Source organism: Carcharhinus amblyrhynchos, chromosome 4 (assembly GCF_965287045.1).
Source record: "Carcharhinus amblyrhynchos chromosome 4, sCarAmb.v2.hapA, whole genome shotgun sequence".
In the NCBI taxonomy this organism is placed as follows: domain Eukaryota; kingdom Metazoa; phylum Chordata; class Chondrichthyes; order Carcharhiniformes; family Carcharhinidae; genus Carcharhinus; species Carcharhinus amblyrhynchos.
The window spans coordinates 39,989,557-40,014,092 of record NC_137327.1 but is presented as its reverse complement, the minus strand read 5'-3'; the positions used below and the strand labels follow the sequence as shown (position 1 = coordinate 40,014,092).

Sequence of the window (24,536 nt, the reverse complement as noted above, 5' to 3'; positions counted from 1 at the left end):
CTGCCACCCCCGCACTGCCCCACCCCCCCCCCTCGTGGGCAGTGCCAAGGTGCCCTTTGGGCACTGCCAGTTTGACCCTTGGGCAGTGCCAGGGTGGGTCATGGAGGGTAATCAATGACAGTACTTTAATCAAATTTAGGAATTCATCCATCTATACTTCTCATTAGAAATGAAGGTACATCATTTGGTTCAGAATAAATCAAACATAGGCTTCACCCGAGTCCTACTTTTCTCAACCTATTCTAACCAATGACCAAACAGACAGTTTATCTTTTAATATCAAAATTTTTATTCATAATAAAAATGTTGATCTGAAGTAGACAACAGAAATCTGGTTAGGCTGATTTATCTCAGCCAAGACGTTGGATAGATAATTGGAAGTCAGCTCCTAATGTCTCCATCTGTAACAAATCCAGACACATGTAATTAGGAATAAGTCATAACTCATTATACCTTATACTGAAAGCATGCAGTGTAGGAAGGCCTCAGATGACAGGAAGGAAAGGGGAACAGAGTTACATATTTTCTGGAGTTGTCCCAATCTGCAGACTTTTATTGAACGGTCCTCACAGCAATTCCAGTTGTCAGGCTAACAGTAATGTTCAAACAACAACAACTTGCATGTATATACCATCTTAAAGCACCAAAAAGTTTATCAAAGTGCTTCACTGACAAGATTTTCCTTCAATTCCCATTTGAACAGACTCAATATACCCTCACTGGAAGATGTATCTGGGATATGTTAACCAAGTCTCATTGATATATTCACTTGACACTGCACACAGAGATTGGCTCAACATCTTTACTTGATGTGCATTTATACAAGATGTGTAGAAATTACAAAGAAACCTATTAATTAAATTCTGACCATGAATTCTTTATCAAAATTTGATTTACTTGATTTACTTCCTTTGAAAAGACCAGTAAGTTAGGAATGTCCTCAACCCTATAGGGCAGCATGGTGGCACAGTGGTTAGCACTGCCGCCTCACAGTATCAGGGACATGGGTTCAACTTCGGTCTTGAGTGATAGTGTGTGTGTGGAGTCTGTCCATTCTCCCTGTGTCTGCGTGGGTTTCCTCAAGGTGCTCCAGTTTCCTCCCACAGTCCATAAATGTGCAGGTTAGTTTGAATGACCATGCTAAATTGTCCCTTAGTGTCAGAGGATTAGCAGAATTAATACTTGGAGTTACAGGATAGGGCCTGAGAGGGATTGTTGTCGTTACAGGCACAATGATTCGAATGGCCTCCTTCTGCAATGTTGTGATTCTATGAAGCCCACAAAATAGCTACAATTGCAATAAGATGGATGTATGGCCTCATTCAAGTTTTGATCCACAGAATATTGGATTGTGTCAGTACTGTGGACCAGTCATAAACAATGTCATCCCTTTGACTTCTGGACCAGTACAATGATTCAACATTAACTCTACTGGAACGTGTTGGAACTATGGCTAATATCCTGCCCAAATATATCTTAATTTCCTTCCATTTAAATCTCCAACAAACACAAATTAGCAATAAAATTATGCTTAATAACGGAAGCTTAAGAGACATAATTTCATCATTCAGTTTGGCACTTTACAACAGTCTTGGCTTTCTATCAAGTTGGTAATCTCTAGAATATTTCACAAAATTGTTTAGGTTATACAGAGCACATCTATTCAGTTACCTTTGCCGATTCACTTGATTCCTTTAATACTGATGTAAGTATCGATACAAAAGGAAAATAAACAAACATGTAATCGTGAAAGCGAAACTGTCATCAGGAAACATATCTCAAGAGTGGCCACAACATAATATAATTATTTCCAGTTCTTTTAGATACCATAAAAAAGATTGGTGATGGTCAAATGTAATTTTAATTTTCAGTACATTACTTTAAAAATCAGCAATAAAGAGAATGTTTTGACATAATAGATGCAAAAAAAAGAGTAAATAAGAAAAGTCATTATTTTCATGCCCTGGCTGACTGTGCAGCGATGACATCTATCATCATAGATTATCATTGAATCTTACAATGCAGAGAGAGGCCATTTGGCCCATTAAGTCCACACCGACCACAATCCCATCCAGGCCCTATCCCCATAATGCCATGCATTTACCCTAGCTAGTCCCCCTGGCACTAAGGGGCAATTTGGCATTGCCAATCCACCTAATTGATTCATATCATGGTGTGAATCATGTAAACATGTATTTAAAATACATTGCTACTCATGGTGGTTTTCTGGATGAGTTTGGTATTTCTGGTTTACGGATGGAAACACATAAATAATCCAGTAGCATATGACCAAGGACCAGTAAAGCCACTCCAATCCTGGTCATTTTGGAATAGCTAAACGATTATGTACCATGTCCAGCATTTACAATGTAGAGAAATGTTTTTTCTTCAAAAATGCTAATCATTTAATGTTAAGAAAAATCAAATGTGTGTACTGGAGGACACAAATGTGACAGAAATTCTCAGATTAATTTACGGCAATGTAATTCAGCAAAAGGTCTGAAGTTCAGCATTACTAACTTGTGGTGAGACACTTTGAATAAAAGTCTTGAGAATGGTGGCAGAATTTCAAAATTTAAACAAGGAGTTCAGAATGAGGAAGATCTTTTTTTCCATATGAAGAACAATACTTGGGAAATGAGTGGTAAGCCCCATTGCACAATGATGATAGGAATGGCAATTATAAAAGTGTCATTCAAAAGTACTTTTGAATGAAGAATGTGCTTCAGACAGTGCTAGTTAACTGGCTGGAGAATTGTTACTGAACAGGTATCATTAAAAGGTTTTTTTCTATACTATGTTAATCACACTCCCCATCACCATGCACACCTATTCACTCCCCATTGCTGCATGTCTAGCGTATTTGGGAGGAGCAATTAGCTACAACATGAAGAATCCAACCCATTCAAACTGGACAGCCTGCCAATATAATAAAAGGTCAATGCGGTTATTGATGTTCTGCTGCAAGCTGCCACCACTACATTTACTAAGCACTACATCATAACATAGTCTACTCAGGATTTCTAGAGGTCAAAAGTTATTATTGCACTCGTTCAACCAGAAGATATTATGGCAAATTATTTAAATGTTTTTGTTTTGATAATTCTTTGGCCAATATCATAGCTTCTTAGCACATTAGGAAAAGAGAATGAAAGGAGATTAAATGCTGAGTTGAGGTGAGGCACTGGATCATCACAAGCTGAATATTTTCAAACCCTTCATTTTTCCTTTTAAATATTACTGAGGCCATTTTTATTAAAGCATTTTAGACTATTTGTTCTTGAATTCATACTGGAATTAAAATGGACAATTCCAAGTTAGCTTAATGCCATTGTGAGTTACAGCCTATATAAACTAAAGATGGTCTCCATAATTAAGTAAAAGTATCAATGCTTGGGGAGGTCTTGTGACACAGTGGGTGATGCTACTGCCTTTGAACTAGAAGCTCCAGTTCAAATCCCATTCCAGAACTTGATGGCCAAGGAACACTACTTCATAGCATGGCCAAAATGGTTGGGTTTCAACATGTAAGTCCTTCCAACATGTGCCAATGGCAGGCAGGAAGAGCAGGGGACATTCCTAGTTACCTGTAAGATGGGAAGAAAACTGGAGCCTCTACCATCATTATCCATTGCTCCAGGCTACAACATGAATGCAAAATCCATGCTTCCACAGCAACTCTCACTCCTTGTGGGGCGTGTTGGTTTAATTTTTTGAATGGTTGTGGATTCGACTTGTGCCATCGATGTGGGAGTTCAATCCCTGTTGCGGCTGGGGTGAGTTCGGAAGCTGCCTCCTTGCCCTACCCATTGTGTAACTGATGGGCAGGTTTGCCTTTGGGCAGAGAACTGAAGAAGAAAAATATCAATGTCTACCCACCAAGCAACCCCACTGAATCTATTGATAAAATATTGATTCTGGTAATAATTAAATAGGATAATGTTACTTACCTAATAAAAAAATACCAGAATATCTATTTGGGAATCATGGTCACTGATTCCCAAAATTAAATTGATGTCATTAGTTATCATAGAATCTTACAGTGCCACTCAGCCCATTGAGTCTGTACCAAAAACAATCCCACCCAGGCCCTATCCCATAACCCCATGCATTTACCCTAGCTAGTCCCCCTGACACTAAGGGGCAATTTAGCATGGCCGATCCACCTAACCCACACATCTTTGGACTTGGGAGGAAATCGGAGCAGATACAGGGACAATGTGCAAACTCCACACTGACAGTGATCCAAGCCGGGAATAGAACCTAGGTCCCTGGTGTTGTGAGACAGCAGTGCTAATCACGGTGCCATCTTGCCACTCCCGTTAGAATTGAGAATTTTCCTGTTTACTTCATAGAAATATTGTGGAAATAGAAAAAAAGAGTCCATTGCATCACTAAACTCCCTTCCTCTTTTGATTATATTAACTTTTGCCAACGTTGCACTACAGGTGCCAGAAGTACCTCACCCATTTGTCTATTCTTCCAGTATAGTCTGGATGATCATATTCCACTCTGGAGAGCATCCTAGGCAAATTCAATTCTGCAATTAGCCATGAGTGGCGGACATGCGGTGCCCCATAAAAGGCAGTAGACAGTGATCCAGAACTCTGTCTGATTACCCCTCCTGAACCCCTGAGAACTAGGCCATTTGTATCCCAATTGCTGCCATAACTGCCATCACTTATTAACTATAGGGTGGGGAAAGAATGTGGAACCTTTTGGTCTGTGCAGCCTGATATTGAACCATGTGGTGTTTCTGTCTGACTAAACCAAGGGGACAGCTCCCTAAATGGTATTCAAATAACTGGAAGTTTTTTCCAGTATTTCATCCAAACAATAATTGCCAATGAGTGAATTACAACAACAGGTGTTGGCAAAATATTCCATCATGAGCACATTAGATCTTGTCCTCACCCAATAAATACCATTGCATTTCCCCTCGGTGCTGCCACCGGCCTGAGAGTGGGAACCATGTCAATTTTCCCAGCCTAATAGGTTATGATCAACAATAGCACATCCTCTTAACCACGATTAGCAATGAAATCAATTATATCACAGAGATCAGTGTCCCAGCCAATTTAGTGACTTCCTTATGTATAATATAGCGAGGGGGATTGAATATAAAAGTAGGGAGGTCTTGCTGCAGCTGTATAGGGCACTGGTGAGGCCGCAGCTGGAGTACTGTGTGCAGTTTTGGTCGCCGCACTTACACAAGGATATTTTGGCCTTGGAGGGAGTGCAGAGGACGTTCACTAGGCTGATTCCGGAGTTGAGGGGGTTGAACTATGAGGAGAGGCTGAATAAACTAGGCTTGTACTCATTAGAGTTTAGAAGAATGAGGGGAGATCTCATTGAGACATATAAGATGATGAATGGGATGGATAGGATAGAGGTGGAGAGGCTCTTCCCGCTCAGAAAGGACAGTAGGACTAGAGGGCACAGCCTCAAGATAAAGGGGGGGCGGTTTAGAACGGAGTTGAGGAGGAACTTCTTCACTCAAAGGGTGGTGAATCTCTGGAATTCTCTGCCCGTTGAAGTGGTGGAGGCTGCCTCGCTCAATATTTTTAAGTCGCGGGTTGATAGGTTTTTGATAGGCAAGGGGATTAAGGGTTATGGGGAGAGGGCGGGAATGTGGAACTGAGCCACGACAGATCAGCCATGATCTTATTGAATGGCGGGGCAGGCTCGAGGGGCTAGATGGCCTACTCCTGCTCCTATTTCTAATGTTCTTATGTTCTTATTTCTTATATCAAGTATTTTGTACTTCAGTTACTGCAAATATGAGTGATAGTAAGTGATTATTAAATTCACCATTATTTAACTTTGAAAGAACCTCAAGATGTGTCAATTAAGATATCACTAATGTGGCACAGAACTACTAGAACGTTGGATAATTTGCATCCATTTTATATCCAAACTGAATGGGTGATGGTTTGAAACACACAGCAGGTCAGCCAGCATTACTGAGAACAAATAAGTTTATGGGTGGGAATTTCTGGCCCTGCTTGCTCCAAAACCAGAAAATCCCGCCTGAGGTCAAATGACCTTGCCATGGTCTGTCGCTTGCCTGCTCCTATTCCTGTTGTGGGCGGGACGGTACAATAGGCCCCATTGATATGTTTCACACCTACAGAGAAATCATACTCACTCAAAATGTTAATTTATCTGCTTTCTCTGCAGCTGCTGGCTGACTAGCTGCGTTTCCAACACTTTTTGTGTTTGTTTCAGATAGTCAATGTTTTTAGTTTAAAAAAGCTATGTGATTGGTTTAATAACAAGAATCCCGATGGCTGAATTTTGAAGGATTACACGTGTTATGCTTTACTTATCTTTTTCCTTAACGCAAAGCTGTACAGGTACAGTCAAACGAGCAGATGCAGAGGTTTAATTCAGCCATAACTAAGTTGGTTTCAGTGAATGGCTTCAAGCCCACGCATAGTCACATCCAAAATAAAAGATGATTTTGACAAAGACAAGAACTCCAAATTATATATTAACTAGAGGAACTCATTTACATTGAAGGCAGGCATTCAAAGAATATAATGCAAGCAAATACCCTACCACCTATGTAGACTGTACCACTATTCTCGTTGGAGTTAGCGATTACCTTTCTTTGACAATCAGAATGAGCAAGTAGTTAAACTGCATCCAGGCAAAAATAGCCAAAAAAACAGTTAGTGTGAAAAGGTTTCAATTGTTTTCTTGTTCACAGCTGAATGTAAATCTGACAAGCAGTAACAAAATGTGAAGATGCTAAGAACCGCAGGACAGCCTGAAATGAAATAGGCACAAAGGTCAACCCAACTTGGGTCTATTTTGCTGAGACATCCCATATGATTCAGGATGACAAAAGTCATTGCAGTCTTTCATCAGCAAACATCTCAGTGACCTCTTTTATTAGTAAAATATATGAACCTTGACCCTATGCAAAAATTCAATATTTTCCCCAAATATTTAAAAAATTTATTCAGCGTCCCTAGTGGAGTCAGGGAGTCTGCTGGATGTAATTTGACATCTGAATTATTTTGAGGCCAATATGGAAAGCTATTCCGAGCCTTATTTGAAGATGTGTCAATCAAGATATCACTTATGCTGCACAGAAGTACTTCCAAGATCTCCACAGTGGTGATATCCTTCAGACAACTGCAGATAAGGTGAAGAAAACCTTTGATGAATCTGTCACATTTTAATGCTAAGAGGCTGTGATAAGAAAGATATTTTAATACCCTCTCGCCTTTCCTTTTAGCACCATCTGTTTCAAAATTCATCGAGTCCAATAGCCACATAACCTGCGACAATATGTAAAAGGTCCTCCTGCTCATTTTCTTTTGTGCAGCACTGATTAAGATTTTAAATTATGTTGTTAAATCAAAATGGCAGGCTTGTCCTCAATGATGAGAAATTAAAGCTCTGCTCACATGTTTGCTTGTTGAAACAAGTGGCCTTTGCTGACTTTGGTGCGTGCAGGGGCCAGCTATATTAAGCACCCTTTCATCCATTTTAGATGAGATCCGGATGATTGAATTATGTGTGATTGTCAGCAAGATGTAGCATGAAATAAAAATGCTGGCGCCAATTCCTTTTGATTAAAACCTATTCTATGAATATGAAGTTTGAATTTTACATTTTCTTTCTCTGCTGTAATTTCCTTGTATAATGAAACCACTAGACATGAATAAAACCACAGAGTGGAATATGTTGATACAGGAAAATATGACCCATTCAGTTTCAGAGGCTTGCGATTTGCAGGCGAGTTATTTTGCTTAATCCAGTAATCTCCATACCGGGTTTAGGTGTGAGGGATTTCTGAGAAAATAAAACATTTTATTTCAAATGCAAATTTCCCCAGTCTAGTCCTTCTGAAATATATCACTTCAACGCAGTAATGAACTTAGACACAGCCCATAATTCTGATCTATCCCCCTTCTTCATTTGTTGTGGGAGAAAAAGGGATCTTTAATTAACTTCAGCATTTGAATAGGCACACAGTTTTCATCACGGGTAATTGCCTTTGATTGCCTTCCTAATTTACTGTTGCTATTGTAATATTGCTTGGCATATTCACCAGCTTTAAGCCTGTGACCTTCTCTGGTTTGCAGCAGTTTGCATTAGGCATCAGAATGGGTTCATCCTTCATAAAAATTAATAAACTTATCAATTCAAAGGCCAAGGAATTTGCTGGAGAGTCTAATCTGGCTAAATATCGAGGATCTGGCTTGCATTGGCACCCAACAGGAACAGCATACATTCTTGGGTACACTTTCAACAACAATAATACTGTGGGCAGATGAAACAACCATGCAAGCCATTAGCTGATCTTCTTTAATAAGTTAATTACCATAGTTTGTAGCACTAATGATGTATTTAAATGCCTGTCTCACTCGTAAGCAATGGGATTAATTTATAAACACACTAGCTGCATAGTCATTTAGAGATACTGCTTTGGTAGCTTTTCTCGAGATGTTTTGCCATTCATGAAAGGAGTCTTGAGAGAAAACACTAATTTTAAACGCCTGTGTGAGAATAGACATGTCTATTCAAAATCATTAAAGCCCCTACAGCATAAAGTTGTCATTGTCAATGGCTGCTGTGGTCTTGTTCCCGGCAGAATTTATAAAAAAAGATTCCAGCAGAAAAAAAGGCATGTGGATTGCAATTTAAATTGCAGAACTACCCTGTAGAAAATGCATATTTATTAATTCATTAATTGACTGACAGCAGCATTTTAAACAAAATTCAAATCAATATTCCAAACAGGCTAAGAGAAGAGATGAATGCCAATGACTTGCAGTTTCATTTTGATCGAATTTGCCTCACTTATCCAGAGGGATCAACTTACCACAATACAAGATTGTCTAGGTGATCAATGCTTACAATCTACCGGAAGGTACGTTAATAAATAGGCTATGATATTACAACATTCACAAAAAGGGTGACATTCAACTTCAGTGGTGACATGAAAGAGGTTTGAAGAGATTTAACCACCATCTTCATTCATTCGAAAAGGCTGAAGAAAATACATGGATGGCCCCGCCATTTAATGATGACTCCCAGCATACCCCCACTTCAGGCTCAGAGTGATTGTTTATCCTGTGGGCAGAGAACCGCCCCATCTGACAAAGAAAGCTTGGCAGTAAATGGCAGAGGTGGTGAGCAGCTGTGGGATCTTGTGAAGGAACAATCTACAATGCAGGAAAAGGGTAAGTGTCCTTCAACATTCTGCAAGGATGAGTGAGGAAGCCAATCATCACTGTGCTTACAAGGGGTGGTATATATGTGGCATGGGTGGGAGGTGCCAGTCAAGGTACTGCTCGCCTACATTAATCAACTGAAGTCTTAAAACTCTGCAAAGCTCTGTGGAGTTGGGGCATGATGGCTGGGAACGTAATCTACAAAGGGAGCAGTGTGCAGTGGAGGAAGACCAGAGACAATCGATTTCTACCAGACATGGAATTCTTAATTCTCCTGTTATCTTTGCAGGACAAGGGGCACACAATTGTCGATGACGGTGGAGTACTAAATTTGGCAGTGTTGATGAAGATAGCCAATCTGACCAATTAGTAGGGGGCCACACCAACTGGTACAGGAGGAACCCGAGTTAGTGCTGAGGGTGGGAAGTTTCAAATGGACCCTCTCTCAGCAATAACAATGATGGAGTCTGGTCAGGTCAGGGAAAGGAATGGGTACATCTAGGACAATGGAATATCACATCTGGCCTGTGCATAATATATTGCATGTCTGTACCTGAAATTAAGCTACTTTTACTCAGTGGCCCTTCTCATTGTTGAATTGCACCCATTCATCTTATTTCTCCAGCTGATCACTCAGGTATCCGAGCAGACATTGACCCTATAGGACTACTGTCAACCTCCGAAGAAAAGGATGGAAACTATGAGGATGCACCACCCTACCTTTGTTCCAGCTCACATATTGGGCCTTGGTGGGTTTGCACGCATCAGCCAAAGTATTGCACTTTGGCTGATGCATGCAGCCAAAAGAGGCCATGACAGTCCAGGCCTCCAGCTCTTGGAGGACTATGTGCACAGGCCTCTGAATCTTGGAGGAGTATGGTAGAGTGGGGAGAAACCCTAGGTAGACAACGAGCCTTTGGAGTTGTACATGAGCAGTAGAAGTTGGATGTCCACAAGTTTGAGGTCTGTGAAGATCTGGCAGAGCTTCCAGAGAGTATGTGTGCTCTAAATGGACAGTGGAGGAGTTCATCAGTCATGGGCATTGCCATGGCCCCTTCTCTTCTGAATGTGTGACTTCCTCCATTGAGAGGCTGGTGATTCATAAGAATGGAAAACAGAAACAGGAGAAGGCCATTCAGCTCTTCAAGCCTGCTCCGACATTCAATAAGATCATGGCAGATCCTCTAACTCAACACCACACTCTTGCGTTCTCCTCTTGCCCCTTGACATCCAGAAATCTATCTAATTCTATTTTAAATATATTCAGATTTGGCCTTCGTAGCCTTCTGTAGTAGAGAATTCCACAGGTTCATCATCCTCCGAGTGAAGAAGTTTTTCCTCATCTCTGTCCTAAATGGTCCATCTCATATCCTGAGACCGTGGCTTCTTGTTCTAGATGCTACCCCCTAAGCCAAAGGAAACAATATCCCTCCATCCAGTTTGTCCAGTCCTGTCAGAATTTTAAGTGTTTCAATTAGATTCTCTCTCATTCTTCTAAATTCCAGCAAATACAACAGGCCCAGTTGATCTCTTATAACAATCCCATCATTCCAGGAATCAGTCTGGTAAACCTTTGTTGCACTCCCTCTATGGCAAGGATATCCTTTTTTAGATAAAGAGAACAAAATTGCAAACAACACTCCAGGTGTTGTCTCACGAAGGCCCTGCACAATTGCAATAAGACATCCTTGCTACTGTAATCAAGTCCTCTTGCAATCAAGGCCGTAGTACATTTGCCTTCCTAACTTCTTGCTGGACCTGTATGCTGGTTTTCAGTGACTGGTGTATTAGGACACCCAGGTCCCAATCTATCACCATTTAAAGTAAAGCAAAGTTTATTTAGTGTCACAAGTAGGTTTACATTAATACTGCAATGAAGTTACTGTGAAAATCTCCTAGTCACCCTACACTGGCACCACACTCCATTCTCAAGGAGGATGTAGCATGCTAATGCACCTGAACAGCACACCTTTCGGTCTGTGGGAGGAAACCAGAGCACCCAGAAGAAACCCATGCACACATGGAGAAGTGCAAACTCCACACATACAGTGACCCAAGCCAGGAATCGAACCCGGGTCCCTGACTCTGTGAGGCAGCAGTGCTAATCATTGTGTTATGTGCTGCCAATATACACAACCATTCTGTTTCTCCATGTGGGAGTACCCAAGGATGTAGGTTGGCACCACGGTGACTCTTAGGGGACTATATGCATACTGACAGAACGTGCTGATGATGATCACTGAAAATCTGGATGTTTAAGGAATGAAAACCTTGCCGGTCACTGAAAGTCTCTGGCTGACCTGCAGGTGTCTCAATGGCCATGTGTGCAATCAATGGCTATTTAAGTTATAGGGAATTCTGCAATAGTCCTCAACTCCCTCACTTTCTCAGCCTGGCTCTCATCATCAGTGCTGAATTGTAGGAAGATCTCCAATTTCTTGAACAGTTCATCCACCATTAATTTGATACACTTGAGGGCTGATGATTGTGAGATGCTGCAAAGATCCCCTTCTGATCCCTGAAGGGATCCTGAACTGGAAGTTAAGGGACATTGTTAACCATCAGTGCAGTGCCATAGGCAGTGGATGACTGCCCACACAGCTGAAACTTATTTCCCCTGAAATCATGTCATTGATGGATGTCACAACCGCAACACCTAAGCTTAGTCAATTGAAGGTAAATTGGAGTGCTGCCTGTACATCCTTCCTTCAGAGCGTTGTCTGCTGCTTGGTTCTATTTGCCCATGCTCCCCTTGCTGACCATCTGGCCTTTCAGCTTCACAATGACCCTCATGTTGCTGGAAAATTTGTTGCTACTGCCCATGGCCAGCAGCCCACTTCTTCCTCCTTCTTGTACTCTCTTCCTCATTGAAAGAGCTTCCACTGGAAAGGACTATTCTTATGGCACTTTTGGCTTCTCTTGCTGCAGTCGAGTTGCTTACGGATGACTGTTTCACTGGCTCAACAGCAAACCTGCCCACAAAGTAATCACAAGGGAATTTTGCTAACCACTCGTGCAGATTCAGTTTTCACCTCCTATTTGTCAATGTTCACCTCTGGCGCTGGCTCTTATCCCGGGACATTGTTAAATTGCATGGGCTGCATACAATAACACTGAATTGGTAATTTAGAGTCAGAGGTTTACAGCTCGGAAACAGGCCCTTTGGCTCAACTTGTCCATGCCGCCCCTTGTTTTAAACCCCTAAGCTAGTCCCAATTGCCCTCATCTGGCCCTTATCCCTCTATACCCATCTTACTCATGTAACATGCTTTTTAAAAGACAAAATTGTGCCTGCCTCTTCTAGTACCTCTGGCAACTTGTTCCAGACACTCATCACCCTCTGTGTGAAAATATTGCTCCTCTGGACTCTTGTATCTCTCTCCTCTCACCTATGCCCTCTAGTTTTAGACTCCCCTACTTTTGGGAAAGATATTAATATTTAGCTGATCTATGCTCCTCATTATTTTATAGACCTATAAGATCAGCCCTAAGCTTCCTATGCTCCAGAGAAGAAAGTCCCAGTCTATCCAATCTCTCCTTATAACTCAAACTATCAGGTTCCGGTAGCATCCTAGTAAATCTTTTCTGCACTTTTTCTAGTTTAATAGTATTCCTTCTATAATAGGGTAACCAGAACTGTACACAGTATTCCATGTGTGGTCTTACCACTTCTTGTACAACTTCAACAAGATGTCCCAAGTCCTGTATTTAATGTTCTGACCAAAGAAATCAAGCATGTCAAATGCCTTCTTCACCACTCTGTCCACCTGTGACTCGACTTTCAAGGAGCTATAAACATGTACCCTTAGATCTCTTTTTTCTTTAACTCTTCCCAACACCCTACCATTAACTAAGCAAGTCCTGCCCTGGTTGGATCTACCAAAATGCATCACCTCGCATTTATCTAACTTAAACTCCATTTGCCATTTGTCAACCCACTGGCCCAACTGATCAAAATCCCTTGATTGACTATGTAATTGGCCTGGAATGGAAGGCAGGCAGGCAGGCTTCCAATCTTTTGGTCTGCTCACTTTCTATTATATTGAATTGTAGGCATGAAGGGCCAGACTCCATCATGTCCAATTTAACCAGATCAGGATGTTAAATTGCACATGATGGCGGGACATTACTCCAGTTCCTGTCCTTTGGTACAATGCCCTTAAATTGAATGTGGGATTTCATGTGTAAATACACCACACATAAAAAGAAAAAGACTGTAAAATCTGGAATCTGAAACAGGGACTATAAGAATACAACACATTATCTGTAAAGAAAACAACACTAGTATTTCAACCAAACATTTTCCTCAGAATCAGGGAAAGATTCTACACATTTACATTTTTTTCTCCAGCTGCTGGCTCACCTGCTATTTATTTCGAGCATTTTCAGTTTTTTTGCTTTTATTCCAATTCAATCAAATCAAGTCCAATTCAGAGTCTCAGCAAGTTGAGACATTCCCGATCCAAGCTGACGAGACAAGGCTCTCACCTCCTGTCCTGGGCTTGATCTACATGATCCAAGCTGATTAGAGTAGGCATAGCTCCTCCTCTGAGGCTTGATCTCATTTGCATCTTAGCCAAAAGGCCGAGATGCCACTTTTAAAAATTGCTTCAAATGAAGCTAAAATGTAACCAAATGACTTCAACCAAGCACAGCATGTTGATACTACACTTGATCTTGGCCAAAAGGCCAAGTTTTTTTTTAAACATACAAACTTGACCAAGCAGCCAAGTTTGCCCAACCTACAAAACTTGCATAGTCTCAAACACTCGCAAACATTACATTAGCTTTTATGAGATTAGCTATAACAGGTACAAGTGTGTGTGCAAGTCAAAATACTGAGGGTAACAGTTATACATTTTTAATATGTAAACAGTTGTAAAGTTTTGTTATTTAAACCACAACAGTAGCAGAATGAAAATAGAAAAAAGTTAAAAATAGAACAAAAATCTATAAAAACAGATCAATGCTAAAAAAATGCATCTCTGCCAGTTGCAAACATTAAAAATGGTTAACATGTGTCCAGAATGCTACATGGAAAGATACCAGACCACATCTACACACACATACACACACACACACACACACATACGCAGGCACACACCTGAGAGCCACATGACAAAATAGATGGAAACAAAGGGTAGCAATACCTTTGATTCCCACATATCTGCATGCTTTTCAGGCTCCATGTTTTACAACAGCACTGTGGCCTGTCATTCCAGACTGCTCCAGCACAAATGACTGTACCTGTCATATCTGTAGATAACATCTGAATATGTGACCTGACAACTCATCCCCTCAACCCTGACACACAGCACAAACCTGCCTTCCCTAAGTATAGAAGATGCAAGGTGGAGACTTTGACTGATAAAGCGAGTTTATTTCAGGCAGCCTTGGGTTGGTCTTTGGGGTCAAGCAATAAACACAGACGCCAAGGGTTGATTTTGTTCCTTTACAGAAAGTTCAGCCATGCAATAGCTCTGTAAGCTGGACATGCTTTAAGAGGATTTTGAGTGTGCATAAAGCTGGAAGATGCTTTCAGAATTATAAAACTGCTAACTAGCCATTCATTTCAAATGGTGCTTGGCTTTGTTAATATCTCTCAAAGCCTATATAAAAAAAATCATATTGTGCCACAACATTTTATAGCAACAGTGCTGTAAAATAAATAATTCAATCAATAAATTTTTATCACCAGCATCTGATTGAGAAGTGTACCTTTGCTGTGATTTTTTCTATGTAAAAAAAAGCATTGTGGAAAATGGAATATTTTGTTGTAAAAAGATTTAAATTGGGCAAGGGAAAAAAAGATTTGCAAGCAGGTGTTCTTTTCTAGTTGAAACGATGGAAGTTATAAACAAGGTGTGAAAATAGAACCATTGATAATTTAAAAATAAATCCAAAATTTTCAAACAGAACAGGAAAATATTTCCACTTGCTCGCAGATTTGACCCCTATTGGTTCAGTGCTGTTACCAAGAGTAGATTAATTTCCCACCAGGTTTACATTTCTCCATCTCAGTGCCAACATGTGGGAACTACCAAAGGGCAAAAGGAAAGCCACAAAGAACTGGCACTGATAGTAATCCATCATCAGTTCTCCTCTTGGATTGAGAATGCAAGTATTGGATAGATTCCGTAGAATCAACTGATGTTGATCTTAAGTTTAAGTTTATTTGTTAGTATCACAAGTAGGCTTACATTAGCACTGCAATGAAGTTACTGTGAAAATCCCCTAGTTGCCACACTCCAGCGCCTGTTCGGGTACATTGAGGGAGAACTTAGCATCACCATTGCAGCTAACCAGCATGTATTATCCTAATTACTGTACATTTTTATCTATAAATGTCAAGGTAGTTTTATCATCTTTAGTTTTCCCTTTTCCTTTTTCAGGTCTCCTCATGTTACACAAATAATAAGTTTCATGGTCGATATGGAATGACCAAAAACAACTTATTTCCTTTTTAATCTTTGCTTTTTTTTGAAGGAACAAGTGAAATCTTATACAGGAATTCCTGCTGTTTGCATGCACCATCTTGCCCTGGGGCCACTTTCCAGGTGGCAGAATGGCAGTCAGCAGAGCTATCTGCTTACAGGTGACGTACAGTGAATTAAACTGGATAACTGTACCATCAAAGAAGATGTTCCACACCTCTGCAGTAAGATAAAATGGAACTCCATGGTCACCATTGCTCTTTCAGGGCATGGTACTTGAAAAGAGAGAGAGAGAGAGAAAAGTCTATGATTGCTTCAACCGCTCCCCCAATCTACCCACCCACCCACCACTGGCTGGTCGCTTGTTAAGTCAATTTTTTAATTTAAAAGACTAAAAGAGACAAGTGGAAGTGGATGGAGGTGTTTTCTCTTTCTCTCTCTACCTTACCTGCAAGTTGTTGTTATTTCTGGGTGTGGAGGTCCACCTATTGGCCCTCCATGTTTGAGAAGCCACCGCCGTCATGAGTAAGTTGACGAGCCAGTGCACTGGCCTTGAATTGGCTATTCAGGGAAAATCACTGCCGGGTGATTACACACACAGTCTGGCATCATGACTCCATTTGATTCGAATGTCAGGGTCATTAACCAAAATCCTGTCCTCAGTTTAAGGAAACCAAAATAATGCACTTAGAAAATCATAGTATTATCAAACAGTTAACTTGGATTTATGAAAGGGAAATATATTTGACAAGTTTATTAGAAATTTTTGAGGATGTAAATAGTAGGATAGATAAAGGGTAACCAGTGGATGTCAATTATTTGGATTTTCAAAGGCATTTGATAAGTACCACACAAAATTAATACACAAGATAAGGTCTCATGGAGTTAGGGATAATATATGAGCTTGAATGGAAGATTGGTTAACAGAGAGTAGAGATAGAAGAAGTATTTTCAAGTTGGCAGATTGTAACTGGTGGAGTGCCATTAGGATCAGTGTTGGGGCCTCAGCTATATAGGCAATTAATATTAATGACTTAGCTGAAGCGATCAAGGGTAATGCATCCGGTTTGCTAACAATAAAGCTAGGTGGGAATGTAAGCTCTGAGAATTGACTCCGTAGCTCACTGGAACTGGCTCCATATCTCAGTGATTAAGCACTGGTGTTGTAAACCAGGTGTCACAAGTTCAATTCTTAGGGCAGCACGATGGTTAACACTGCTGTCTCACAGCTCCAGGGATTCTGGCCTTGGGTGACTGAATGTGTGAAGTTTGCATATTCTCCCTGTGACTCCATGGGTTTCCACCGGATGCTCTGGCTTCTCCCAGTCCAAAGATGTGCAGGTTCAATAGATTGGCCATGCTAAATTGCCCCTTAGTGTCCCAAGATGTGGTTAGATAGATTAGCCATGTGTAAATGTGTGGGGATACAGGGATGGGGTGGGGGAGTGGGCCTGGGTAAGGTTCTCTGTCAGAGAGTTGGTGTAGACTTGATGGGCCAAATAGCCTCTGCTGGACTACAGAGGTCCTACGAATGACACAAAGATGCTGAAAAGAAATTTAGATAGGCTAATTGAGTGGACAGAATGATGGCAGATGAACTGTCATATGGGAAAGTGCGTAGTTATTCACCTTGATAACATAAGAACATAATAAGAACATAAGAAATAGGAGCAGGAGTAGGCCATCTAGCCCTTCGAGCCTGCCCCGCCATTCAATAAGATCATGGCTGATCTGTCGCTGCTCAGTTCCACGTTCCTGCCCTCTCCCCATAACCCTTAATCCCCTCTCTTATCAAAAACCCATCAACCCGCGTCTTAAAAATATTTAGCGAGGCAGCCTCCACCACTTCAACAGGCAGAGAATTCCAGAGATTCACCACCCTTTGAGTGAAGAAGTTCCTCCTCAACTCCGTTCTAAACCGCCCCCCTTTTATCTTGAGGCTGTGCCCCCTAGTCCTACTGTCTTTTTTGAGCGGGAAGAGTCTTTCCACCTCTATCCTATCCATCCCATTCATCATCTTATACGTCTCAATGAGATCTCCCCTCATTCTTCTAAACTCTAACGAGTACAAGCCCAGTTTATTCAGCCTCTCCTCATAGCTCAACCCCCTCAACTCCGGTATCAGCCTAGTAAACCTCCTCTGCACTCCCTCCAAGGCCAAAATATCTTTGCGCAGGTGCGGCGCCCAAAACTGCACACAGTACTCCAGCTGCGGCCTCACCAATGCCCTATACAGCTGCAGCAAGACCTCCCTACTTTTATATTCAATCCCCCTCGCTATGAAGGCCAGCATCCCATTCGCCTTCCTGACCACCTGCTGCACCTAAACATAATACAAAATATAATATAAAATATTAATATAATATAACATATAATATAATATAAAAGCAGAACTTTTTTTAACAAGTGTGAAACTTTTAAATGTTGATATTCAGAGAGACTTGAATGTGCTTGTCCAATGAAAGTTGGAAATCATTGAAAAGCTATGACACAGAAGGAAGCCATTCTGTCCATTGTGTCCATGTTGGTCAATAAGAAGCTACCGTCTAATCGACCTTCTTGCATTTGGTCTGTAGCCCTGCAAATCATGGCTCTTTCAGTAGATATCAAAGTACTTGTTAAATGTGAGGTGCGTTTAGAGGATGCGTTTCTGGTCAGGGAGAATGAGGAGTTAATGGCTAGGAACCATGAACAAGTGGAGGTCCCAGGGGCTGAGGAGCAGGATGGATGGACAACTGTTAAGAGGAAGAAGAAGAATAGTCCTGGTCCAAAGACCACTCCAGTGGCACCCCAAAATTTATCAACAGGGGTACAAAAGGATAGACAGGAGGGCCAGAATGACTCAGAGGGAAGGAAGGGGGCTGGCAATGTGATAGTGGGGGATGGGAGGGTCAAAGGAATTGACAGGAGGTTCTGTGGGTAGAAGCGTGACTCCAGGATGGTGGTTTGCCTCCCTGGAGCAGGGGTACAGGACATTTCGGAGAGGATAGAGGGAATTTTGAAAGGGGAGGGGACCCAGGCATAAGTAATAATACACGTAGGGGAGAGGGACGTAGGAAGGCAGAATAGGGCAGATGTACACAGGCAATTTAAGGAGTTGGGGTCCAAACTGAAGAGCAGGACCTCCAGGGTGGCATTCTCTGGGCTGCTGCCTAGTACAAGCAGGGCTAGGAATAACGAGATTATGCAGCTGAATGCATGGCTGAGGGATTGGTGCAAGGTAGAGGGCTTTGCTTTTGTAGACCACTGGGAAGTATTTGTGAGAGAAGGGCAACTGTACAGGAGGGATGGGGAAAATTTGAATGGGAGAGGGACAAATGTCTTAGCAGGGAGATTAGCTGGAGTGTTTAGGCAGGGTTTAAACTAACAGGGAGGGGGGGTGGGGATGAGACTGATAGCTCATTTGACACTGGAGTTGGGAGTGAGTTGGGTGATAGGGTAGGTTTGGGCGAAAGGAAAATTACCAGGGGGAAGGAGGTTCTGAGTGGCCCTGGTGGGTTGGACTGCGTCTGTTTCAATGCAAGGAGTGTGATGGGAAAAACGGATGAGCTTAGGGCCTTAATGTTTGTGAGGAAGTTAGATGTGGTGGCAGTAACAGAGACGTGGTTAAGGGAAGGACAGGACTGGCAGCTGAATGTTCCTGGGTATAAGTGTTTTAGGTGTGACAGAGGAGGGTTGAAGAGAGGTGGTGGGGTGGCGCTGTTAGTAAAGGAGCACATCACAGCAGTGCAGAGGGAGGATAATATGGAGTTAGGGATTGAGTCGCTGCAGGTGGAGTTGAGGAATAAAAAGGGAGAGATTACGATGCTAGGGGTATACTATAGGCCACCCAACAGCCGAGGTCAGTGGAGGAAGGTATTTGCAGAGGCATTTTAGATAGGTGCAGAAAGAATAAGGTGGTTGTAGTGGGTGACTTTAATCTTCCTGGAGTGGATTGGAAGGTGCCTAGAGCTGGGGTTACGGATGGGGAGGAGTTTGTAAAATGTGTGTTGGAAGGGTCCCTGGAGCAGTACGTAACTAGCCCGACTAGGGAGGGGGCTATACTGGATTTAGTGTTGGGTAATGAGCCGGGGCAGGTGGTTGAGGTTGAGGTAGGCGAACATGTGGCTAACAGTGACCACAAGTCCATCTACTTTAGGATAAAAATGGAAAGGGATGAGTGCCGTCCAAAGGGGAGGGTGCTGAACTGGGGGAAGGCGAGTTATAGCCGGATTAGGAGGGAGCTGAAGGACACTGATTGGGAGGGGTTGTTAGCTGGCAAGTCCACAGTTGGTAAGTGGGAGGCTTTCAAGGGCAAACTGATAATGTTGCAGGAAAGGCATGTGCCAGCAAAGAGGAAGGATGGGAAAGGCAGGATTAGAGAGCCGTGGATTACAGGGGGTATCAAAGACTTGGTCAGGAAGAAGAGGGAGGCATATGTTAGGTCGAAACAACTGGGAACGGAGAGTGCGCTGGAGGAATATAGAGAGAGTAGGAGGGAGCTTAAAAAGGGAGTTAGAAGGGCGAAAAGAGGGCATGAAATGGCTTTGGCTGATAGGATTAAGGAAAATCCAAAGGCATTTTACCCTTATAATAGGAGCAAGAGAGTGGTTAGAGGGAAAATTGGTCCTCTTAGGGACAAAGGAGGGGAGCTATGCATCGAGTCTGAGGGAATGGGGGAGATCCTGAATGAATACTTTGCGTCGGTATTCACGAAGGAGAGGGGTTTGGTGTCGTGTAATGTCTTAGAGGGAGCTGTAGATCAGTGGAAGGAAATATCCATTACAAGGGAGGAAGTGCGAGGGTTTTTAGGTAGCATAAAAACAGATAAAGCTCCGGGGCCTGATGGTATTTATCCCAGGCTGCTTAGGGAGGTGAAAAATGAAATTGCTGGGCCTCTGACGCAAATCTTTGTCTCTTCCTTGGACACAGGTGAGGTCCCAGAGGACTGGAGAGTAGCTAATGTGGTACCGTTGTTTAAAAAGGGTAGTAGGGATAACCCTGGTAATTATAGACCAGTGAGTTTGACATCGGTAGTAGGAAAATTATTGGAAAAAATTCTTAGGGATAGGATGTATGAGCATTTGGAGCGTTGCGATTTGATTAAGGATACACAACATGGCTTTGTTCAGGGGAGGTCTTGCCTTACGAATCTGGTAGAATTTTCTGAGGAGGTGACAAAAACGGTTGACGATGGGCGAGCCGTTGATGTCATCTATATGGATTTCAGTGAGGCGTTTGACAAAGTCCCTCACGGTAGGCTGGTAGAAAAGGTGAAGGCACATGGGATACAAGGACAGGTAGCTAGATGGATTGAAAACTGGCTGGGCAATAGGAGACAGAGAGTAGTAGTGGAAGGGTCCTTTTCTGGCTGGAGGTCAGTCACCAGTGGTATGCCGCAGGGCTCAGTACTGGGACCTCTCCTCTTTGTAGTATATATAAACGACTTGGAAGAGGGCGTACGTGGTGTGATCAGCAAGTTTGCAGATGACACCAGGATGGCAGGATTGGCAGATACTGAGGAAGACTGTCAGGTGACACAGCAGGATATAGATAAGTTGGTATATTGGACAGATAGATGGCAGATGGAATTTAATCCTGACAAATGCGAGGTGATGCATTTTGGAAGGAATAATGCAGGGAAGAGTTACATGATAAAAGGTAGACCGATTAAGAGTATAGAAATACAGAGGGACCTGGGAGTGCAGGTGCACAAGTCTCTGAAGGTGTCAACACAGGTAGAGAAGGTTGTGAAGAAAGCTTACGGAATGCTAGCCTTTATAGGAAGGGGTATAGAGTATAAGAGCTGCCATCTAATGCTTCAGTTGTACAGAACCTTGGTTAGGCCGCATTTGGAGTACTGCGTCCAATTCTGGTCACCTTACTACTGGAAGGACGTGGAGACCCTGGAGAGGGTGCAGAGGAGGTTTACCAGGATGTTGCCTGGCATGGAAGGACTGAGTTATGAGGAAAGGTTGGAGAAACTGGGGCTCTTCTCCTTAGAAAGACAGAGATTAAGCGGGGATCTGATAGAGGTGTATAAAATAACAAAGGGAATAGATAGAGTCAACAGTGGTAGGCTTTTCCCTAGATTGGGGACAATTACGAGAGGTCATGATCTAAGGGTGAGGGGGGAGAAGTATAATTTGGGTACTAGAGGAAGGTTTTTCACATTGAGGGTCGTGGGGGTATGGAACGCGCTATCAAGTCAGGTGGTGGAGGCAGGCACGTTGGACTTGTTTAAGGTTTACTTAGACACAAGCGAAACAGGGATGGAGGGTTATAGTAGACGGTATTAAAAAGGGTCAGAGCCTCGGGTCGACACTGGAAATGTAGTATTACATGTTAATGTTTTGTCTCTTTTAATCCACAGGTGTCGGTCCACCTTGTTGTCAAATGAGGGGCATGCACACGGTGGGTCGTGCGTGGGCTGCTCTTGGAGGTTTTGAGAGTGGCCTAGTACTTCGTGTTGTGTGTGCTTAATCCTGGACCAGCAGACGGGCACCACAACAGCTCAGTGACTATCACTGCTAGCTGTGCAGATACATGGATTTGGGCCTGTGTCTGTGGGAGTTTGCGCATTCTCCCTGTGGTTGCGTGGGTTTCCTCCGGGTGCTCTGGTTTAGTCCCACACCCCAAAGATGTGCTCTTAGGCTGACTGGTGTACCAAACTGACCCTACACTATTCCTCCCTGAATCCGGCTACATTAGGGATACCATTCGCATACACACGGGGCAGGGTAGGTGTAGGAAAATGCTTTGTTGAAAAGGCAGCGCGGGCTCGTTGGGCCGAAGGGCCTGTTTCCCGTGCTGGGTTGTTCTTTGTGATGAGAGTTTGTTCCTTCACCACCCTCTTAAGGCAGCAAATCACAGATCCTTATTATCTTCCAGATGGAAAAAAAATCTTTCCTCATCTCCACTCTAATTCTTCAACCAAGAGATTTAAATCTATGTCCCTTGGTTTTTCATACCCTTCATAACTTTACACAACTCAATTACATAACCCCTCAGCCTCCTTTGTTCCAAGGGGAACAGCCCCAGTCTATCAAATCTTTCTTCATAGCTAAAACCTTTCAGTCCTGGGAACATCCTTGTGAACCACCTCTGCATCCTCTGCAGTGAAATCACATCTTTCTTGTAATAGGGTGACCAGAACTACAAGTAATATTCAAACTGCTGTGTAACTAGTATTCGATATAGTTCCAGCAAAACCTCCTTGCTCAGAGTCAGAGAGAATTACAGCACAAAAGAGGCTCTTCAGCCTAACGTGTCTGCGCCAGTCATAAAGCACCTATCTATTCTCCCACTTTCCAGCAATTGGTCCAAAGCCTAACGTGTTCTGGTATTTCAAGTGTTTTTTAAATGCTTCTTAACTCTTTCATTCTATGCCTTGGCTAATAGAAGAAAGCACAACACATGCCTTCTTAACCACCTTATTGTCCTATCCTGCTACCTTTAAAAACTTGTGGAAATACACTACAAGGTTCTTCTGTTTGTCCACATTATTCAGTATCCTCTCATTTATTCTGTATTCCCTTGTTTTGTGGTACCTCCCAAAATGCATTACTTCACACTTCTTTAAATTGAATTCCATTCAGAAAGTAATTAAACTGGCAATTGGCAGTTTGGTCCCTATGCAAGGTGACTGGAGGACAAGAACTAGTAAATTCTGCTATAATTGTATAGGGCTTTAGTGAGACCACTTCTGGAACACTGTGCTAAAAGCGAATTACTGCAGATGCTGGAATCTGAAATGGTATGCGCATTAATTCGCAATTAGCTTGGTGCTTAACTCCCTGCCGCATCTCTTACAGGAGCTCTGACGAGACTCAAAATGTTAGTTTTATTTAGCCAGACTCAAAACATTACCTTTATTCTATCTCCACAGATACTGCCAGGCTTGCTGAGATTTTCTGGAATCTCTGGAAAACTGTGCACACTACTGGTCTCGATAGCGAAGGAAGGATATACATTCCTGGGATAAGAGGGCTATCGTATGATGAACAGCTGAGTAAGAAACATTTAGTAAGGAGTTTAGGAAAATGAAAAGAAGTATACAAGGTACTGAAGGGGATTGAAAGAGTAGATATTAAGGGATTGCTTTGTTTCCCTCGGCTGAGGAATCTAGAACTCAGGGCCATAGCCTCAAGATAAGGGTCATTTATTAGGACTGAGATGAGAAGAAATTATTTAACTCAGAGTTGTGTAGTTTCGGAATTCTCAACCCCAGAGGACTGTGGATGCTCCAATGTCCACTGGACTCCACTAAAATAGACAGATATTTAGGAGGGAATTTTATGAAGGGGAATTGGGATGGTCTCAGCTCCTGGCTGGAAACCCATGTTGCCTTTTTTGAGGAAGACTTGACGAATTACAAGCTATCAGGCAACCAAAAGACCTTCCACAGAATGAGGCCCGTCATCCGTGAAGTCTCACTGAGAGCTACCAGTCAATCAGAAGCTCACAGCTCGTTTGCTCAGCAGTGCCACTGTGGTGGAATTGATTGCTGTGGGAAATATACCCACCGGAAATCCAGGATTGCAAAACTACCCAGTCTGAAGATCAGTGATGCCGGGATGGGCTTCACACAGTGTAGAGATGGGACTTGAAGGGGATTGGCAGCAAGGGCAGAGGGTGGCTCACCTTGGCCCCCTCTCCCCCAAGGCGAGATCCTGCAAACAGACATTGAGTACCTCTGATTGAGGGATCACTCCAATGAATATCACAAGCAGTCTGCATAGTTTTGCTTGTCATGTTCCCCACATGGCATTGTGGGGAGGCCACTATCCTGTCTGAATTAATGCACTCCTGTTCCCCAACCAAACTTACCCCAGGACAATATTGCCTATAATAAATGCTGGCCTTGTCAGCACACTTGCATCCCAAGGATGGATTTTTAAAGAAGCAGCGGGATGAATTATATTTCCCAGAG

The 24,536-nt window shown here is 42.5% G+C and overlaps 1 protein-coding gene across 4 annotated transcripts in view; it reads right to left on the bottom strand.

Moving 5' to 3' along the window:
- Nucleotides 1–287: 287 nt before the first annotated feature.
- fto (FTO alpha-ketoglutarate dependent dioxygenase) overlaps nucleotides 288–24,536 on the bottom strand; it is a 391,304-nt gene continuing 367,055 nt past the window's right edge. For all 4 annotated transcript variants that reach the window (XM_080187014.1, XM_080187015.1, XM_080187016.1 and 1 more), the window contains one exon: nucleotides 288–401. In XM_080187014.1, coding sequence (XP_080043140.1) covers nucleotides 382–401 — 20 coding nt within the window. In that variant the 3' untranslated portion in view covers nucleotides 288–381. The remainder of the gene's footprint in view (nucleotides 402–24,536) is intronic.